General features: G+C 50.0%; 1 protein-coding gene across 6 annotated transcripts in view; it reads left to right on the plus strand.

Annotated features, from left to right (window-relative positions):
• The window catches only part of LOC140106316 (membrane-spanning 4-domains subfamily A member 3-like), a 58,087-nt gene extending 48,341 nt beyond the window's left edge, over positions 1 to 9,746 (plus strand). For all 6 annotated transcript variants that reach the window (XM_072130709.1, XM_072130704.1, XM_072130705.1 and 3 more), the window contains one exon: positions 9,305 to 9,746. In XM_072130709.1, the coding sequence (XP_071986810.1) occupies positions 9,305 to 9,445 (141 nt within the window). In that variant the 3' untranslated portion in view covers positions 9,446 to 9,746. The remainder of the gene's footprint in view (positions 1 to 9,304) is intronic.
• The last annotated feature ends 12,713 nt before the right edge of the window (positions 9,747 to 22,459 follow it).

Consider the following 22,459-nt stretch of genomic DNA (forward strand, 5'->3'; position numbering starts at 1 on the left):
CATGTAATTGCATTGTCCGTGTATAATGCGCTGTGCGTGGAGTCGCTAAGATCCTGCGCCTGATATCCTGCATGTGTCGCTTCCCCGCTCAGGTCCCTGGAGTTCACCTTCTTCCTGGTGCATGTAAGTGCATTGTCCGTGTATAATGCGCTGTGCGGGGAGTCACTAAGATCCTGCACCCAATATCCTGCATGTGCCGCTTCCCCGCTCAGGTCCCTGGAGTTCACCTTCTTCTTCCTGGTGTATGTAAGTGCATTGTCCGTGTATAATGCGCTGTGCAGGGAATCACTAAGATCCTGCGCCGGATATCCTGCATGTGTCTCTTCCCCGCTCAGGTCCCTGGAGTTCACCTACTTCTTCCTGGTGCATGTAAGTGCATTGTCCGTGTATAATGCGCTGTGCGGGGAGTCACTAAGATCCTGCTCCCGATATCCTGCATGTGTCTCTTCCCCGCTCAGGTCCCTGGAGTTCACCTTCTTCTTCCTGGTGCATGTAAGTGCATTGTCCGTGTATAATGCGCTGTGCGGGGAGTCACTAAGATCCTGCACCTGATATCCTGCATGTGTCACTTCCCCGCTCAGGTCCCTGGAGTTCACCTTCTTCTTCCTGGTGCATGTAAGTGCATTGTCCGTGTATAATTTTTTTATAAAAGGTGGACCAAATGTCGCGGCAGGGAGTTTAACTCAGAAGAAACTAAACTGCCATTGGCAGAAAATAATACCTATATCCGGACAGAACTGTAAATGGTGTTCTTGTGAATAAAACTTAACATTTATTGATCACAGAATTAAGAGGGTTGGGTAGTAGCAATGCTACAAAAAATGCTCAAGGGAAAGAAGTGTATTAAAAACACAGTAAGGTCGGCTCAAGGAGTCAGGAGTGTATTGCCCCTGTAAGGTGGGCTAAATAATCATGTACAGTGTTCATGCACTAAATGACCTCAGGGACATAGATATTATATTGCTATGAAGCACGTGTTGCCACTTTGGTAAGAGGAAAATCAGTCGTTCTCGAGGGGCTCAGTAGGAAATGCTGTGGTAGCAAACATATATCTGTTGATAACCACCATATAGAGTAATTGTGGGGACCTTTAAACAATCAGGTATTGTACTGGCCCTATGGCGATATGGGCCAGTTAGTTATGTAAGGTAGTGATCCGATCCCCACTATCTGTGGTGTATCAAATGCCAGGTTGTAAGCTGTCCTCTCTGAGCTGTCCTCTCTGAGCTGTCCTCTCTGAGCTGTCCCTAAGAGATCAATGTGCTCTGTCCATAAATGTGACACTGATTCCGAGCCTAACCTAACTGCTGGTTAAAATAGAGATCGCACTTTTAGCCCCCCGACATGTTTCACCAGCTACGCTGGCTTCATCAGGGGTAGGGCTATTAGTGTGTGCGGTGCGGTAACGCCGAACATATACAGGGGTAACCCCTCCCACTTACCATTCTTGAAACCAATGAGGGCGGCACTACGGGTGAGCCTCCCATTGGTAAGTGCTGATTGGCTCTGGTGACAAAAGGGGAAGCCCAGTGTAGGGTGGTATTATAGGGCTCGACATCTACGTCACGGGCGGCCCGTACGGTCATGTGACCATGCGCATCAGCTGACCATGTCAGCTGATTGTGCAAAGCGGCCGGCTGTCGGTAGCGCTCCACGCATGCGCCTGGACTTGTTGCGGTGGCAGCATATTGCAATCGCTGTGCGCACGCTCCTGGACTTAGTGCGCACATATTGTGATCGCTGTGCGCACGCTCCTGGACTTAGTGCGCACATATTGTGATCGCTGTGCGCACGCTCCTGGACTTAGTGCGCACAGTCGCGCTTTGAGACCATGGGGTTGCACTGAGGTAAGTATATTGATATTTTGGTCATAAGGGGACAAAATAGAAAGGCATCACTCTTATGGGTAAGTATTTTATAGGTGACCATAGGTTGTATATCGGTTTTACCTGAAAATAGAGTAGAGTAGATGTAAGTTATAATGAACCTCAAATATCAATATATACGGGCGAGATGTCGGATGAAAGATAGTGAGCAATCAAAATCACGTATGGCGTAAATGTTATCACAGAATGGTGTGGAGGAATGGAAGTGGAAAGGGGGAGCAGTGTTTCCCTTAGAATGAGCATTACGTTAGGGCTTACATAAACCTAATTAATTGGTAATAGGTAAAGTAAGATGAAGAGTGAAATAATAATATATACTCGACAACATTCATTAAAGGTATGCTGCAAAAGTAAATCCTTCGTTAAGGCCCATAGGGCTCAGGGATTTCAGTCTATGAATCCATCTGGCTTCTAACTGTAGGAGTCTACGATCGATGTTACCTTGTCGGGGCCCCATTTCGGCCTGATCGCTAGCCCAAAATTTGAGGGTACTGGCCTTGCCATCATGGTGTAGTCGTACGTGTCTAGAGATAGGAGTATCCTTGTTTGTGGTGATAGAACTTATATGGCTAGAGATTCTCCTCCGTAGTTGTTGTACGGTCTTGCCCACATAGATGCGCGGGCATGTACACTGTGCCACATAGACTACTGCTGTACTTTTGCAGTTCATAAAGCGTCTGATAGTAATAGTTTCACCGTTGGCTGGGTTGGTAAAGGTTTTGGTTTTAGGCATAAGTGGGCAAAATGCACAGGTCCCGCAGGGGTAGGACCCCACTATTTTGTTAGTGGGTCTTGAGGTAGGTGTGGGGGTGTTGTTGAAGTGACTATGGACAAGAAAATTTCGAAGGTTGGGACCACGACGGTAAGTTATTGTTGGTCTGTCATTGAGTATCATTTTCAGATCTGGGTCAGCTATAAGTATAGGCCAGTATCTACGCATGATCTGTTTGATTGTATCAGTGTAGGCATCATAGGTGCCAATGCATCTGATAATTTGTTGTTCAGAGTGTTGTTTCTGATCGTGAATTAAAGTATTCCTTTCTGTGCGTTTGGCTCTGGCATAAGCCTTGAAGAGGCATTTTTTGGGGTATCCCCGGCTTCGAAATCTTTGGTATAAGTTGTCACACTCCTGTTTGAAAGTCTTCTCATCAGAGCAGTTTCTACGTGCTCTGAGGTATTGGCCAATGGGTATGCCTGATTTAAGAGGTTGGGGGTGCCAACTATGCCATTGGAGCAGATTATTTGTGGAGGTAGGTTTTCGATAGATATCCGTACTGAGATGTCCCTGTGGGTCTATATAGATAGTCAAGTCGAGAAAATGAATCTGTGTGTCGATGATCTCAGATGTGAACTTCATACCGATCTTGTTGTTATTAAGTACTGTGACGAATTCTTCAAAGAGGTTCTTGTCTCCCTCCCAGAGGATCAGTACGTCGTCAATGTACCTACCCCAGAACATGACGTGTTGGGTATATTTGGCACATGTTTCGGAGAAGACTATGGTATCCTCCCACCATCCAAGAAAGAGGTTGGCATATGAGGGCGCACAAGTCGCCCCCATTGCCGTTCCTCTAACTTGGTGGTAGAAGGAACCGTTAAAAAGAAAGTAATTTCGTGTAAGTACAAAGTTTAAAAGCTTCAAAAGAAAAGAATTGTGCTCTCTAAACTGTATTCCCTTGGTGTTAAGAAAATATTCAACCGCCTTAAGACCTAGCTGGTGCTCAATGTTACTGTAAAGCGATTCTACGTCCAAACTGGCAATAAGAATCCCAGGCGCAAAAGTTAAATCCTGTATTTTTTTTATGATGTCTTTTGTATCCTGTAGATACGAAGGAAGAGAACATACGAAAGGTTGTAATAGCTTATCTATATAAGTGCTGCATGGTTGGGTCAAACAGTCACAACCGGAGACTATAGGTCTTCCTGGGATGGGTATGCGTCCCTTATGCACTTTGGGCAGTGCATAGAATGTTGCTAGCGTAGGTTGTTTATTAAGCAGTACCTTGTGTTCGTTGTCACTAATAAGATTGTCATTCTTAGCTTGCAAAAGGAGTTGCTCTAGTTCACTGACATAGGACGGTGTGGGGTCCGAGCGCAGGATCTCATAAGTGTGTCTGTCTGATAGGAGTCTCTGGACCATGTCGATATAATCTTTAGTGTCCATGACGACTGTGTTACCCCCCTTGTCGGAGGGTTTCACTATTATGTCGGGATCAGCCCGTAGAGTTTCCAGTGCTCGGATTTCCTCGGTATTTAGGTTCTTAAATTGTTGCTTACTGTTCATTTTCAATTTCTCTATATCGTTGGTGACCAGTTGTACGAAGGTCTCTATATTACGGTACTTGGAGAATGGAGGGGTGTGTTTGGATCTGGGTCTCATGTCAGTGAGTGGAGGCTGTATTCTGGAGGGGCCTGAGATGTTCTCTTCCTCCAGTGTAAGGAGTGCCTCAAGTGCCTGTGTCTCTCTTTGTTGTAATATTTTTTTGTCTGTTTGTTCCTCTACGTGCATTTTGTGTAAGGCTAATTTGCGGGCAAATAGGTTTATGTCCTTGATCCACATAAATTTATCACTCAAGGGTGTAGGGGTAAAGGTGAGACCTCTTTGCAACAGTGACAGCATTTGTGGAGATAGTGTCTTGGAGGATAGTGTCTTGGAGGATAGTGTCTTGGTTCCTTCTACCACCAAGTTAGAGGAACGGCAATGGGGGCGACTTGTGCGCCCTCATATGCCAACCTCTTTCTTGGATGGTGGGAGGATACCATAGTCTTCTCCGAAACATGTGCCAAATATACCCAACACGTCATGTACTGGGGTAGGTGCATTGACGACGTACTGATCCTCTGGGAGGGAGACAAGAACCTCTTTGAAGAATTCGTCACAGTACTTAATAACAACAAGATCGGTATGAAGTTCACATCTGAGATCAGCGACACACAGATTCATTTTCTCGACTTGACTATCTATATAGACCCACAGGGACATCTCAGTACGGATATCTATCGAAAACCTACCTCCACAGATAATCTGCTCCAATGGCATAGTTGGCACCCCCAACCTCTTAAATCAGGCATACCCATTGGCCAATACCTCAGAGCACGTAGAAACTGCTCTGATGAGAAGACTTTCAAACAGGAGTGTGACAACTTATACCAAAGATTTCGAAGCCGGGGATACCCCAAAAAATGCCTCTTCAAGGCTTATGCCAGAGCCAAACGCACAGAAAGGAATACTTTAATTCACGATCAGAAACAACACTCTGAACAACAAATTATCAGATGCATTGGCACCTATGATGCCTACACTGATACAATCAAACAGATCATGCGTAGATACTGGCCTATACTTATAGCTGACCCAGATCTGAAAATGATACTCAATGACAGACCAACAATAACTTACCGTCGTGGTCCCAACCTTCGAAATTTTCTTGTCCATAGTCACTTCAACAACACCCCCACACCTACCTCAAGACCCACTAACAAAATAGTGGGGTCCTACCCCTGCGGGACCTGTGCATTTTGCCCACTTATGCCTAAAACCAAAACCTTTACCAACCCGGCCAACGGTGAAACTATTACTATCAGACGCTTTATGAACTGCAAAAGTACAGCAGTAGTCTATGTGGCACAGTGTACATGCCCGCGCATCTATGTGGGCAAGACCGTACAACAACTACGGAGGAGAATCTCTAGCCATATAAGTTCTATCACCACAAACAAGGATACTCCTATCTCTAGACACGTACGACTACACCATGATGGCAAGGCCAGTACCCTCAAATTTTGGGCTAGCGATCAGGCCGAAATGGGGCCCCGACAAGGTAACATCGATCGTAGACTCCTACAGTTAGAAGCCAGATGGATTCATAGACTGAAATCCCTGAGCCCTATGGGCCTTAACGAAGGATTTACTTTTGCAGCATACCTTTAATGAATGTTGTCGAGTATATATTATTATTTCACTCTTCATCTTACTTTACCTATTACCAATTAATTAGGTTTATGTAAGCCCTAACGTAATGCTCATTCTAAGGGAAACACTGCTCCCCCTTTCCACTTCCATTCCTCCACACCATTCTGTGATAACATTTACGCCATACGTGATTTTGATTGCTCACTATCTTTCATCCGACATCTCGCCCGTATATATTGATATTTGAGGTTCATTATAACTTACATCTACTCTACTCTATTTTCAGGTAAAACCGATATACAACCTATGGTCACCTATAAAATACTTACCCATAAGAGTGATGCCTTTCTATTTTGTCCCCTTATGACCAAAATATCAATATACTTACCTCAGTGCAACCCCATGGTCTCAAAGCGCGACTGTGCGCACTAAGTCCAGGAGCGTGCGCACAGCGATTGCAATATGCTGCCACCGCAACAAGTCCAGGCGCATGCGTGGAGCGCTACCGACAGCCGGCCGCTTTGCACAATCAGCTGACATGGTCAGCTGATGCGCATGGTCACATGACCGTACGGGCCGCCCGTGACGTAGATGTCGAGCCCTATAATACCACCCTACACTGGGCTTCCCCTTTTGTCACCAGAGCCAATCAGCACTTACCAATGGGAGGCTCACCCGTAGTGCCGCCCTCATTGGTTTCAAGAATGGTAAGTGGGAGGGGTTACCCCTGTATATGTTCGGCGTTACCGCACCGTACACACTAATAGCCCTACCCCTGATGAAGCCAGCGTAGCTGGTGAAACATGTCGGGGGGCTAAAAGTGCGATCTCTATTTTAACCAGCAGTTAGGTTAGGCTCGGAATCAGTGTCACATTTATGGACAGAGCACATTGATCTCTTAGGGACAGCTCAGAGAGGACAGCTCAGAGAGGACAGCTCAGAGAGGACAGCTTACAACCTGGCATTTGATACACCACAGATAGTGGGGATCGGATCACTACCTTACATAACTAACTGGCCCATATCGCCATAGGGCCAGTACAATACCTGATTGTTTAAAGGTCCCCACAATTACTCTATATGGTGGTTATCAACAGATATATGTTTGCTACCACAGCATTTCCTACTGAGCCCCTCGAGAACGACTGATTTTCCTCTTACCAAAGTGGCAACACGTGCTTCATAGCAATATAATATCTATGTCCCTGAGGTCATTTAGTGCATGAACACTGTACATGATTATTTAGCCCACCTTACAGGGGCAATACACTCCTGACTCCTTGAGCCGACCTTACTGTGTTTTTAATACACTTCTTTCCCTTGAGCATTTTTTGTAGCATTGCTACTACCCAACCCTCTTAATTCTGTGATCAATAAATGTTAAGTTTTATTCACAAGAACACCATTTACAGTTCTGTCCGGATATAGGTATTATTTTCTGCCAATGGCAGTTTAGTTTCTTCTTGTCCGTGTATAATGCGCTGTGCGGGGAGTCACTAAGATCCTGCACCCGATATCCTGCATGTGTCGCTTCCCCGCTCAGGTCCCCGGAGTTCACCTTCTTCTTCCTGGTGCATGTAAGTGCATTGTCCGTGTATAATGCTCTGTGCGGGGAGTCACTAAGATCCTGCGCCCGATATCCTGCATGTGTCGCTTCCCCACTCAGGTCCCCGGAGTTCACCTTCTTCTTCCTGGTGCATGTAAGTGCATTGTCCGTGTATAATGCGCTGTGCGGGGAGTCACTAAGATCCTGTGCCCGATATCCTGCATGTGTCGCTTCCCCGCTCAGGTCCCCGGAGTTCACCTTCTTCTTCCTGGTGCATGTAAGTGCATTGTCCATGTATAATGCGCTGTGCAGGGAGTCACTAAGATCGTGCGCCCGATATCCTGCATGTGTCGCTTCCCCGCTCAGGTCCCTGGAGTTCACCTTCTTCTTCCTGGTGCATGTAAGTGCATTGTCCGTGTATAATGCGCTGTGCGGGGAGTCACTAAGATCCCGCCCCCGATATCCTGCATGTGTCACTTCCCCGCTCAGGTCCCAGGAGTTCACCTTCTTCTTCCTGGTGCATGTAAGTGCATTGTCCGTGTATAATGCGCTGTGCGGGGAGTCACTAAGATCATGCGCCTCATATCCTGCATGTGTCGCTTCCCCGCTCAGGTCCCCGGAGTTCACCTTCTTCTTCCTGGTGCATGTAAGTGCATTGTCCGTGTATAATGCGCTGTGCGGGGAGTCACTAAGATCCTGCACCCGATATCCTGCATGTGTCGCTTCCCCGCTCAGGTCCCCGGAGTTCACCTTCTTCTTCCTGGTGCATGTAAGTGCATTGTCCGTGTATAATGCTCTGTGCGGGGAGTCACTAAGATCCTGCGCCCGATATCCTGCATGTGTCGCTTCCCCACTCAGGTCCCCGGAGTTCACCTTCTTCTTCCTGGTGCATGTAAGTGCATTGTCCGTGTATAATGCGCTGTGCGGGGAGTCACTAAGATCCTGTGCCCGATATCCTGCATGTGTCGCTTCCCCGCTCAGGTCCCCGGAGTTCACCTTCTTCTTCCTGGTGCATGTAAGTGCATTGTCCATGTATAATGCGCTGTGCAGGGAGTCACTAAGATCCCGCCCCCGATATCCTGCATGTGTCACTTCCCCGCTCAGGTCCCAGGAGTTCACCTTCTTCTTCCTGGTGCATGTAAGTGCATTGTCCGTGTATAATGCGCTGTGCGGGGAGTCACTAAGATCATGCGCCTCATATCCTGCATGTGTCGCTTCCCCGCTCAGGTCCCCGGAGTTCACCTTCTTCTTCCTGGTGCATGTAAGTGCATTGTCCGTGTATAATGCGCTGTGCGGGGAGTCACTAAGATCCTGCACCCGATATCCTGCATGTGTCGCTTCCCCGCTCAGGTCCCCAGAGTTCTCCTTCTTCTTCCTGGTGCATGTAAGTGCATTGTCCGTGTGTAATGCGCTGTGCGGGGAGTCACTAAGATCCTGCACCCGATATCCTGCATGTGTCGCTTCCCCGCTCAGGTCCCCGGAGTTCACCTTCTCCTTCCTGTTGCATGTAAGTGCATTGTCCGTGTATAATGCGCTGTGCGGGGAGTCACTAAGATCCTGCACCCGATATCCTGCATGTTTCGCTTCCCCGCTCAGGTCCCTGGAGTTCACCTTCTTCTTCCTGGTGCATGTAAGTGCATTGTCCGTGTATAATGCGCTGTGCGGGGAGTCACTAAGATCCTGCGCCCGATATCCTGCATGTGTCACTTCCCTGCTCAGGTCCCAGGAGTTCACCTTCTTCTTCCTGGTGCATGTAAGTGCATTGTCTGTGTATAATGCGCTGTGCGGGGAGTCACGCTGCGACACAATCTCCTTCTAAACCCCTGTCCCAGCAGCGCAATCCCTGAAAATGGTGGAAAACCCAACAAAAATGTTGCCGCTGGACCCTTAGTAAATGAACTAATTGTTTAATCAGTCAGTATGTTTTCTATGCTCACACTTTGCTGTTTTCTCCAATAGGTGTTTTTGATCCAAAATGGTCATGTGCTCCCCATGAATCCGTCTACAGTCACATCTTCAGGATTTACTCCGCCATATGCACCAGCAGCTGCACCACCACCACCATATGTGACCCAAGGAGTGAAGGCTCCGCCGGTCTGATAGACACTTCTCTCTATCCTCCATCTATGTGTCTGATACATTGTAATAAGTGTTTGTCACATTCTTATCTCCAATTGATGATTTGTAAACGTCTTTTCCATAAATGGTAACAATTCTATAATAAATGATCCGTGATGTGAAGATTCCGTTCCTGTGTGTGAAGCCTCCGCTGTCAGGGACCTGGTAATATCACACACTAGCGAGATTATTACTGTGATTGGTGCCGTCACGGATCTTGGGATCTTTTGTTTTATATTGTTCTTATGTCAAGAAGAAGGAAAACAATAAAATGTGATATCAATCTATAGTACATGTGACATACATAAAAAACCTTAACCCCTTAACTTGCTGAACAATGGGGGTCTCAGTGAAAAGACCCCCACAGATCAGGAAAATGAGGGCCTTTCCATTTTTTAGGATGTCAGGAGGTTTTCACGAAAATCATCAAAACCTACTTTTGGAGGGACCAATTTAGTTAGAAGAGACTTTACAAGTCCTATATGACAGAACCCCTCCCCCCCCAAATGACACCATTTTAGAAACTGCACCCCTCAAAATATTCAGACAACCTTTGGGAAGTTTGTTAACCCCTCGAGCGTTTCATGAGGGTGAAAAATGAATGAAAGTGAAATTACAGAAATGTCATTTTTTCTAACAATATTTTCATTTAACGCTAACATTTGCACCTTCACAAGGGGCTAAAACGGAAAATGCATTTCACAATGTTTAGGGCAATTCCTCCTGAGTGCCAGTATCTATTTGTCACTGTACCCCGTTGAACGAGCACGGGGGGGGGGGGGGGGGGGGGGCACTTGGAAGGGAAAGAGAGTTGTTTTGTTTTTAGAGAAAAAATGTTCATGTTTCAGGAGGCATTGGGGGAGCCCTAGTGGTACCAAAACAGAGGAGAACCCCAACAAGAGACACCATTTTGGAAAGTACATCCATCGGGTCGCAGGTGCACCCTTGTGCCTCCCTGTGCACCCTCAGGGGTGCGGCAGGCTCACTCATCTGTCTCCTGTGATCCGGTACACGTGTACGCGCCCTAGGAGGTGGGAACGGCTTCTTGAGGTTTAAAGGGCCAGTGTGCCGCAATCTAATAAATAGCCAGCCGTATCTTTGTGCCTCCATGCCATTGAGAAAGCTTGTTCCTTGTGTTTAGACTGATTTCCCGTTGTGCCCTGATCTTCTGTTCAGCCTCTGACGTTGAACCTGTGCTGCCAGCCTTGTACCTCACCTTGACCACCACTGTGGGCAAAGTTGCACCTGGAGGTACCTTGCCACAGTAAGTCCAACGCGCTTTGAAGCGGGCTATGGTGAAAACCGGGTCCACTACCCCTGTCCACAGTAACGTCGAGCCATGGATCACGGCAAGGTTCCGCTATCTGAGTTGGCTGATCTCACTACCATCATTGCCGCGCAAGACCAGCAACTTGGACAACTCACCACCATCAAAGACGCCCTTCACGTGACCTGCCATCTTCTCTGAGTGGCCTGATCCCCCTGGCCTCTTGGATTGACATCCACTTCTCTGAGCGCTCAGAGGAGCAGCGAGCTGAACAAGCACAAACTAGGATCCGACCTCTACCCTGCTTGGCTCCAGTTTTTCAAAGACCGCCTCAGTCATCCCCTGTGTGTGCTGCCGAGGAATCTATGCAGGTGGATAGAGCTCGGCTGACCCCCTAAGAGCGATCCAGGCGATGACAGGAGAACCTCTCCCACCATTGTCCAAGCCCGGAACACTTCCTTCAGACTTCCAGTCCATCCTCAGCCTCCGGGAAATGCACGCACCTAGGGTTCTTGGGAGAAGTGTCCCTAGGTGAGAGTAAAGCTTCTCCAAGCCTATTATACCTGTTCTGCTTAGCTCTGGGACAGGAAGCCAGTTTCAACTGATTCCGACTCTGCAGGAAACTTTGTGGATGCTGCCCTGGTCTCTCAGTATCGTCTTCCTGTGGTCGTCCTTGAAAAGCCGCTGGTCATCTTGTCAGTGAGCAGATCCTCTGTGATCAAGTGGATTACCGCACTGCATCTCTTCAAGTTGGCATTGCACAAGGCGAGACTATTGTTTTATGTGCTTCCCCGGTCCACGTCTTCCGTGCTTTTGGGCCTCCCGTGGTTGCAGCAACACAATACTGTCCTTGACTGGCAGACTGGGGAGATTCTGCGTTGGGTCCGGAGTGCCAATTTTGCTGTCTCATGGCTCTCCATCTCCTATCCACCATGGTCTTTCCGGTGTCCGCCAAGCCTCTGGCGCGTCTCCCAGCTTTGTACACAGACTTTTCTGATGTCTTTTAGCAGAAATAAGAGGAGACTCTGCGGAGACTTGATGCCTGGCACGTCTCTCCCATGGGGTTGAGTGTATCCCCTATCTGTATCAATAAAGTTATGGTGAAAACCCGCTACCCACTACCTCTGATCACGGACCTTTTTGATTGTATATGTGGTGCCAAGGTTTCTAGTAAGCTGGATCTGCGGGGGGCATATAACCTCATCCGAATCCGTGAAGGGGATGAATGGAATACAGCCTTCAGTACTCGAGATGGACACTTCAAGTACCTTGTTTTGCCCTTTGGACTCTATAATGCTCCAGCAGTGTTTCAGGAATTTGTCAACAATTTTTTCAGAGACTTACTGTATACGTGTGTCATGGTCTATATTGATATCCTGGTGTTCTCCATGGACCTTGAGTCCCACGTACGGCAAGTTCACAGGCAGCTAAGGGCCAATCACCTAGATGCCAAACTCGAGAAGTGCCAATTTCATCAGAAGAGTCTTCCATGCCTCGGTTACATCATCTCTGACAAGGGACTACAGATGGATCCTGCCAAGTTATCTGTGGTACTTCCGTGGCCTCGCCCAGTAGGACTTTGTGCTATCCAGAGATTCCTGGGCTTTGCTAATTACTACCGGCAGTTCATTCCACATTTCTCCTCCCTTCTCCACGTGTTTCCCAATGTGACACTAACAAAGAAAAATGCCAATCCTAAGCTGTGGCCTCCGGCGGCTGAAGAAGCTGGTCCAAGCTGAAGTCTGCCTTTGCCTCTGCTCCTGTTCTCACCCGGCCCGATACTGAGAAACCGTTCCATTGCTTCAGGTTGACGCCTCCTCGGTTGCTACTGGAGCCGTTCTCACCCAGAAAGTGCCCAAAGGTCAACCCTTGTGTGCGGCTTCTTCTCCAAGACATTTTCAGCTGCGGAGAGGAACTACTCTATTGGTGATCGGAAGCTTCTGGCCATAAAACTTGCCTTGGAGGAATGGCGTTATCTCCTGGAGGGAGCTCATCATCCAGTCATTGTCTACACGGACCACAAGAACCTCCTGCACCTCCAGACTGCTCAGCGTCTCAATCCACGACAGGCTTGTTGGTCCCTCTTCTTCTCCCCCTTCAATTTCCTGACACATTTTCGTCCCGCAGAGAAGAATTTTAAGGCCGACCAGCTCTTCAGAAGAGGATATGAACTTGGGGGCATCGCTCTCGTGTGGCTGGGCATCCTGGGGTGCAATGCTCTGTCACCCTCATTTCCTGTTTCTACTGGTGGCCACATCTAGTCAAGGATGTACAGGATTTTGTGGGCTCCTGCACTGCCTTCTTCTGCCGTTACCGATACCCAGCTGCCCGTGGACTCACATGGCTATGGACTTTATCACAAATCTTCCACATTTGTTTGGTAATACTGTCATACATGTGGTAACTGACCGGTTCTCCGAGATGTCTCCCGCTCTGCCGTCAGCTCCACACCTTGCCAGCCTGTTTTTCCTCCACATCTTTTGCAGTCTAATGGACAGGGGGAGAGTTAATCACAACCTGAGCCGCTATCTCCACCATTCTGTCTCCGCCTGACAGGACGACTGGTCCGTGGGCAGAATTTCCCTAGAATTCCTTGGACTCTGAATCTGCTGACTCTGCTCCTTTCTTTATTGTCTATGGACAGCACCCACGTCCTCCTCTTCCTGTGCCTTCGGTCGTTCCTGTCTAAAGTCTCTCCAGGAGCAGACGCGACTCTCCTTGCTACAGGTTTCTACTCGAACCAAGACCCAGGCCGACAAAAGATGCAAAGATGCAGAGATGCAGAGATGCAGGCCGCCTCCGATCTTCTCCTTCTTCTTAACCCTTTTTTTTTCAGCGCTCAGATTGTTACAGATGCGGCGATACTAAATAAGTGGGGGGGGGGGAGTTGTAATTGTTGGTGTTTGCGGGACTTTCACTTTCTTTTCTTATTTAATTTTATTTTTTAAAAAAACTTTATTGTTTTAACATTTTTTTTATTTTCACTGACTTGAAGAAGTCATTGGGGGTCATTTACTAAGGGCCCAAATTGCATTTTTACAGTGGGTTAACCCGAATATTTCAGATTTGCGGCGATTTTCCCTGAATTGCCCCGGGTTTTTGTCGCACACGATCGGATTGTGGCGCATCGGCGCTGGCATGCACGCAACGGAAACTGGGGGGCGCGGCCGAACGGAAACCCGACTGATTCGGAGAAACCGCCGCATTTTTTAAAAAAAAAGTGGACCTGGTGGACGTCGGAGGAACTGCCTTAGTGAATCCCGGCCGGACCCGAATCCACCGCAGAGAACGCGCCGCTAGATCGCAAATGGACCGGTCAAATAAATCTGCCCCATTGTCTAATCACTTGTTCAAGCTCAAATACAACTAACAAAGTGCAATACAGCCGGGTCCTGCCAGATTGCACAGGTCCGGGGCACTGACAGACCCCAGGGCAGCCAGCGGATGATCGCCCCCCCCCCTGGTAAGTGTCGCAGGGAGGGGGGTCTGATCCACATGAGAAGCCCTTTACACGCCGCGGTCATGTTTCACCAAGTTGTTACTTGAGGCCATTTTAATGGAAAAATTATGGAAATTTACATCTGAAAACTGCGCTGAAGTATTTTTCATGCTGCATTTACTTAGTTTCTTAGTTGGGGAGCAGAGACAGTAATGAAAAGGAAGGTTTATAGCTCGGAGCAGGTGTAGTTTGGTGACTTTTTTGCGACTTTTTAGGCTCAAAATAAGGATAGATGCAGCGTAAACATCCGCAAAACAGCCATTTACTATGTCAGATAAGGCGCAGACGCTCAAATCCACTAAGGGCCGGACTTTTACCCCAAAAATGTGCAAATTAGAGACAAATTTAATAATTTAAGATGTGCAAAAAAAAAAAAACCTGTAAAAACAACCTAAAAAATTCTGATCAATGTCCCCAATATTCCATGTGTGGTCTGACCAGTGATGTATCTAACTATGTCCTTGTCATGAGAATCTATTCCTCTCTTGATACATCCAGTGATTGTATTTGCTTTAGCAGCAGCCGCCTGGCTCTGGTCACTAAAACTAAGTTTACCATCCACCAATACCCCAAGTCCTTTCCAGCTCCAGTTTTACCAAGTAATTGACTGTTTAGAACATAATTATACTTTTTGTTTCCATGGCCCAAGTGCATAAGTTTACATTTATCTACATTAAACCTCATCAGCCATTGCTCCCCATTCCTCTCTTCATAGAGATTGCCCGGAGAAAGGGGGAGGGATATGGGATGAGGAGTGACTGCATAATGACATTGTTATAGCGCCGGAGCCGAGGTAAATATTCACTAGAGATATTGTAACTCCGTCCTGCCGGGCACTTACTGCAGCGATACACTCCGGAGACGTGTGAGTATATCAGGACGTCTTTATCTATGGAGATTGTGTTTTGTATGTGCAAATTTCTTCAACTTTGTGAGTGAGAATTCTATCCTTATTCCTGGCTTATTCTGATCTCAGTTTATGTTATCAACCATTCACTTTTATGTGCCACTCCGGATTTATTTTTATCTTCATTGGCCCAGATCCATTATTCTGGCTGCATCAGTTTTCTATCTGACTTTGCACTGCATAGAACGTCTATGGATCCTGCACATATATATATATATACAATGGGGCACATTTACTTACCTGGTCCCTGTGCGATCCCCGATCCGGACTGTCCGACGATGATGAACTCTGCCGCGATTCACTAAGATCCTGCGCCCGATATCCTGCATGTGTTGCTTCCCCGCTCAGGTCCCCGGAGTTCACCTTCTTCTTCCTGGTGCATGTAAGTGCATTGTCCGTGTATAATGCGCTGTGCGGGGAGTCACTAAGATCGTGCGCCTGATATCCTGCATGTGTCGCTTCCCCGCTCAGGTCCCTGGAGTTCACCTTCTTCTTCCTGGTGCATGTAAGTGCATTGTCCGTGTATAATGCGCTGTGCGGGGAGTCACTAAGATCCTGCGCCCGATATCCTGCATGTGTCGCTTCCCCGCTCAGGTCCCCGGAGTTCACCTTCTTCTTCCTGGTGCATGTAAGTGCATTGTCCATGTATAGTGCGCTGTGCGGGGAGTCACTAAGATCCTGCACCCGATATCCTGCATGTGTCACTTCCCCGCTCAGGTCCCCGGAGTTCACCTTCTTCTTCCTGGTCATGTAAGTGCATTGTCCGTGTATAATGCGCTGTGCGTGGAGTCACTAAGATCCTGCGCCTGATATCCTGCATGTGTCGCTTCCCCGCTCAGGTCCCTGGAGTTCACCTTCTTCTTCCTGGTGCATGTAAGTGCATTGTCCGTGTATAATGTGCTGTGCGGGGAGTCACTAAGATCGTGCACCCGATATCCTGCATGTGTCGCTTCCCCACTCAGGTCCCTGGAGTTCACCTTCTTCCTGGTGCATGTAAGTGCATTGTCCGTGTATAATGCGCTGTACGGGGAGTCACTAAGATCATGCGCCTGATATCCTGCATGTGTCGCTTCCCCGCTCAGGTCCCCGGAGTTCACCTTCTTCTTCCTGGTGCATGTAAGTGCATTGTCCGTGTATAATGCGCTGTACGGGGAGTCACTAAGATCCTGCGCCCGATATCCTGCATGTGTCACTTCCCCGCTCAAGTCCCTGGAGTTCACCTTCTTCTTCCTGGTGCATGTAAGTGCATTGTCCGTGTATAATGCTCTGTGCGGGGAGTCAGTAAGATCCTGCGCCCGATATCCTGCATGTGTCACTTCCCCACTCAGGTCCCCGGAGTTCACCTTCTTCTTCCTGGTGCATGTAAGTGCATTGTCTGTGTATAATGTGCCGTGCCGGGAGTCACTAAGATCCTGCCCCCGATATCCTGCATGTGTCGCTTCCCCGCTCAGGTCCCCGGAGTTCACCTTCTTCTTCCTGGTGCATGTAAGTGCATTGTCTGTGTATAATGCGCTGTGCAGGGAGTCACAAAGATCCTGCGCCCAATATCCTGCATGTGTCACTTCCCCACTCAGGTCCCCGGAGTTCACCTTCTTCTTCCTGGTGCATGTAAGTGCATTGTCCGTGTATAATGCGCTGTGCAGGGAGTCACAAAGATCCTGCGCCCGATATCCTGCATGTGTCGCTTCCCCGCTCAGGTCCCTGGAGTTCACCTTCTTCTTCCTGGTTCATGTGCATTGTCCGTGTATAATGCGCTGTGCGGGGAGTCACTAAGATCATGCTCCTGATATCCTGCATTTGTCGCTTCCCCGCTCAGGTCCCCGGAGTTCACCTTCTTCTTTCTGGTTCATGTGCATTGTCCGTGTATAATGTGCTGTGCGGGGAGGCATCCTAGAGGCACCCTAGAGGCACCCTGGAGGCACACACCTGGAGGCACCCTAGAGGCACCATAGAGGCACACCTGGAGGCACACCTGGAGGCACCCTGGAGCCACAACTGGAGGCACCCTGGAGCCACACTTGGAGGCACACCTGGAGGCACACACTGGAGGCACACCTGGAGGCACACACCTGGAGGCACACCCTGGAGGCACACACTGGAGGCACACCTGGAGACACATCTGGAGGCACACACCTGGAGGCACACCCTGGAGGCCCACCTGGAGGCACCCTGGAGGCACACCTGGAGGCACACCTGGAGGCACCCTGGCGGCACACCTGGAGGCACACCTGGAGGCACACCCTGGAGGCACACCTGGAGGCACACCCTGGAGGCACACCTGGAGGCACACCCTGGAGGCACACCTGGAGGCACACCCTGGAGGCACACCTGGAGGCACACCTGGAGGCACACCCTGGAGGCACAATGGGCTTGTGTGGTCCACCGGCACCAGTGCAGAATGGAATCCACGTTTCACAGCTGGTGCCAGGGTTTCTGGGGTATACGTAGCAGACAATACTCTGTGCAGTTATATGACTTCAGTAACATTTTATTTGCTTTCTAACCCTCTGGTTGTGGTGTAAAGGTCATAGATCCTAAACTTCAGTCCTCTCTTTGTAAAAGTGTAACCTGCTTTATTACCTATAATTCTATATATATTCAGACGCTTACTGGTGCGGCCTCAGAGATGTCGCCTGGTGCCACATACACAGGTGAAGAAATACTTACCTAAAATGAGCACAACTCCTAAGTGGGTGGAAAACTAATTCTGATCACATGTGAACAATGAAAACATCAGGGAATTTTTCTAGGCCAATAAAGTTTGATGTAGGTAGATGTGATGCCGGGGGAATGCTGTCCTGCCGCTGTCCTGCCGCTGTCCTGCCGCTGTCCTGCTCCTGTCCTGCTCCTGTCCTGCCGCTGTCCTGCTCCTGTCCTGCTCCTGTCCTGCCGCTGTCCTGCCGCTGTCCTGCTCCTGTCCTGCCGCTGTCCTGCTCCTGTCCTGCCGCTGTCCTGCCGCTGTCCTGCTCCTGTCCTGCCGCTGTCCTGCCGCTGTCCTGGAGATTTGAAGGAAATCTACCATAAAAATCAAGCATGGATAGGAAACAGAAAATTCACAGCATTTTATACACCAGCAGCGATCAGCAAATATTAAAGAAAGGATAACACAGGGACATCTTATTTACAACAGGACGGCAATAAACAGACTAAAAACCTGTGAGGGAGACCAGAGAACCCTGGCCATTATCTGCATGTGGCCTCCAGGTCAGAGGTCGGGGGTCATGAAGCTGCAGGAATGTGTAAGACCTTTTGTAAGGTGCTGAATCTCTGCAGTAATTTGTCCTCGGATTCTTTCCTTTCCCTCTGTGTCTTGTAATGTCCCATTATAATAGTGATCTGCAGATCTCCCATAGTGAGGTCCTCTCTGGAGAAATGTGCAGCCACTGGGAGATCTTTCCTTTCATTGTAACATCAGATCGGTGCGAGTTCATGCGCTGATGGAGTCTCTGGATGTTTCCCCTGTGGTTGGACACTGGTCACACATAATAAGGCACCACATTAGAGGACCTGCAGGAGAAGGTCTCCTGGATCTGATGGACCTACTGTGATTGAGGCACCGGTCACCTGTGCGGATGTGCAGCACGTGTTACACCTGCTGTGATTGAGGCACCTGGTCACCTGTGCGGATGTGCGGCACGTGTTACACCTGCTGTGATTGAGGCACCGGTCACCTGTGTGAATGTGCGGCACGTGTTACACCTGCTGTGATTGAGGCACCGGTCACCTGTGCGGATGTGCTGCACGTGTTACACCTGCTGTGATTGAGGCACCGGTCACCTGTGTGAATGTGCGGCACGTGTTACACCTGCTGTGATTGAGGCACCGGTCACCTGTGTGAATGTGCGGCACGTGTTACACCTGCTGTGATTGAGGCACCGGTCACCTGTGTGAATGTGCGGCACGTGTTACACCTGCTGTGATTGAGGCACCGGTCACCTGTGCGGATGTGCTGCACGTGTTACACCTGCAGTGATTGAGGCACCGGTCACCTGTGTGAATGTGCGGCACGTGTTACACCTGCTGTGATTGAGGCACCGGTCACCTGTGTGAATGTGCGGCACGTGTTACACCTGCTGTGATTGAGGCACCGGTCACCTGTGTGAATGTGCGGCACGTGTTACACCTGCAGTGACTGAGGCACCTGGTCACCTGTGCGGATGTGCGGCACGTGTTACACCTGCTGTGATTGAGGCACCGGTCACCTGTGTGAATGTGCGGCACGTGTTACACCTGCTGTGATTGAGGCACCGGTCACCTGTGCGGATGTGCGGCACGTGTTACACCTGCTGTGATTGAGGCACCTGGTCACCTGTGCGGATGTGCTGCACGTGTTACACCTGCTGTGATTGAGGCACCTGGTCACCTGTGCGGATGTGCTGCACGTGTTACACCTGCAGTGATTGAGGCACCGGTCACCTGTGTGAATGTGCGGCACGTGTTACACCTGCTGTGATTGAGGCACCTGGTCACCTGTGTGAATGTGCGGCACGTGTTACACCTGCAGTGATTGAGGCACCGGTCACCTGTGTGAATGTGCGGCACGTGTTACACCTGCTGTGATTGAGGCACCGGTCACCTGTGTGAATGTGCGGCACGTGTTACACCTGCAGTGATTGAGGCACCGGTCACCTGTGTGAATGTGCGGCACGTGTTACACCTGCAGTGATTGAGGCACCGGTCACCTGTGTGAATGTGCGGCACGTGTTACACCTGCTGTGATTGAGGCACCTGGTCACCTGTGTGAATGTGCGGCACGTGTTACACCTGCAGTGATTGAGGCACCGGTCACCTGTGTGAATGTGCGGCACGTGTTACACCTGCTGTGATTGAGGCACCGGTCACCTGTGTGAATGTGCGGCACGTGTTACACCTGCTGTGATTGAGGCACCGGTCACCTGTGTGAATGTGCGGCACGTGTTACACCTGCTGTGATTGAGGCACCGGTCACCTGTGTGAATGTGCGGCACGTGTTACACCTGCTGTGATTGAGGCACCGGTCACCTGTGCGGATGTGCTGCACGTGTTACACCTGCTGTGATTGAGGCACCGGTCACCTGTGTGAATGTGCGGCACGTGTTACACCTGCTGTGATTGAGGCACCGGTCACCTGTGTGAATGTGCGGCACGTGTTACACCTGCTGTGATTGAGGCACCGGTCACCTGTGTGAATGTGCGGCACGTGTTACACCTGCTGTGATTGAGGCACCGGTCACCTGTGCGGATGTGCTGCACGTGTTACACCTGCAGTGATTGAGGCACCGGTCACCTGTGTGAATGTGCGGCACGTGTTACACCTGCTGTGATTGAGGCACCGGTCACCTGTGTGAATGTGCGGCACGTGTTACACCTGCTGTGATTGAGGCACCGGTCACCTGTGTGAATGTGCGGCACGTGTTACACCTGCAGTGACTGAGGCACCTGGTCACCTGTGCGGATGTGCGGCACGTGTTACACCTGCTGTGATTGAGGCACCGGTCACCTGTGTGAATGTGCGGCACGTGTTACACCTGCTGTGATTGAGGCACCGGTCACCTGTGCGGATGTGCGGCACGTGTTACACCTGCTGTGATTGAGGCACCTGGTCACCTGTGCGGATGTGCTGCACGTGTTACACCTGCTGTGATTGAGGCACCTGGTCACCTGTGCGGATGTGCTGCACGTGTTACACCTGCAGTGATTGAGGCACCGGTCACCTGTGTGAATGTGCGGCACGTGTTACACCTGCTGTGATTGAGGCACCTGGTCACCTGTGTGAATGTGCGGCACGTGTTACACCTGCAGTGATTGAGGCACCGGTCACCTGTGTGAATGTGCGGCACGTGTTACACCTGCTGTGATTGAGGCACCGGTCACCTGTGTGAATGTGCGGCACGTGTTACACCTGCTGTGATTGAGGCACCGGTCACCTGTGTGAATGTGCGGCACGTGTTACACCTGCTGTGATTGAGGCACCGGTCACCTGTGTGAATGTGCGGCACGTGTTACACCTGCTGTGATTGAGGCACCGGTCACCTGTGCGGATGTGCTGCACGTGTTACACCTGCTGTGATTGAGGCACCGGTCACCTGTGTGAATGTGCGGCACGTGTTACACCTGCTGTGATTGAGGCACCGGTCACCTGTGTGAATGTGCGGCACGTGTTACACCTGCTGTGATTGAGGCACCGGTCACCTGTGTGAATGTGCGGCACGTGTTACACCTGCTGTGATTGAGGCACCGGTCACCTGTGCGGATGTGCTGCACGTGTTACACCTGCAGTGATTGAGGCACCGGTCACCTGTGTGAATGTGCGGCACGTGTTACACCTGCTGTGATTGAGGCACCGGTCACCTGTGTGAATGTGCGGCACGTGTTACACCTGCTGTGATTGAGGCACCGGTCACCTGTGTGAATGTGCGGCACGTGTTACACCTGCAGTGACTGAGGCACCTGGTCACCTGTGCGGATGTGCGGCACGTGTTACACCTGCTGTGATTGAGGCACCGGTCACCTGTGTGAATGTGCGGCACGTGTTACACCTGCTGTGATTGAGGCACCGGTCACCTGTGCGGATGTGCGGCACGTGTTACACCTGCTGTGATTGAGGCACCTGGTCACCTGTGCGGATGTGCTGCACGTGTTACACCTGCTGTGATTGAGGCACCTGGTCACCTGTGCGGATGTGCTGCACGTGTTACACCTGCAGTGATTGAGGCACCGGTCACCTGTGTGAATGTGCGGCACGTGTTACACCTGCTGTGATTGAGGCACCTGGTCACCTGTGTGAATGTGCGGCACGTGTTACACCTGCAGTGATTGAGGCACCGGTCACCTGTGTGAATGTGCGGCACGTGTTACACCTGCTGTGATTGAGGCACCGGTCACCTGTGTGAATGTGCGGCACGTGTTACACCTGCTGTGATTGAGGCACCGGTCACCTGTGTGAATGTGCGGCACGTGTTACACCTGCTGTGATTGAGGCACCGGTCACCTGTGTGAATGTGCGGCACGTGTTACACCTGCTGTGATTGAGGCACCGGTCACCTGTGCGGATGTGCTGCACGTGTTACACCTGCTGTGATTGAGGCACCGGTCACCTGTGTGAATGTGCGGCACGTGTTACACCTGCTGTGATTGAGGCACCGGTCACCTGTGTGAATGTGCGGCACGTGTTACACCTGCTGTGATTGAGGCACCGGTCACCTGTGTGAATGTGCGGCACGTGTTACACCTGCTGTGATTGAGGCACCGGTCACCTGTGCGGATGTGCTGCACGTGTTACACCTGCAGTGATTGAGGCACCGGTCACCTGTGTGAATGTGCGGCACGTGTTACACCTGCTGT

The sequence above is a fragment of the Engystomops pustulosus genome, chromosome 11 (genome assembly GCF_040894005.1).
Source record: "Engystomops pustulosus chromosome 11, aEngPut4.maternal, whole genome shotgun sequence".
Classification (NCBI taxonomy): domain Eukaryota; kingdom Metazoa; phylum Chordata; class Amphibia; order Anura; family Leptodactylidae; genus Engystomops; species Engystomops pustulosus.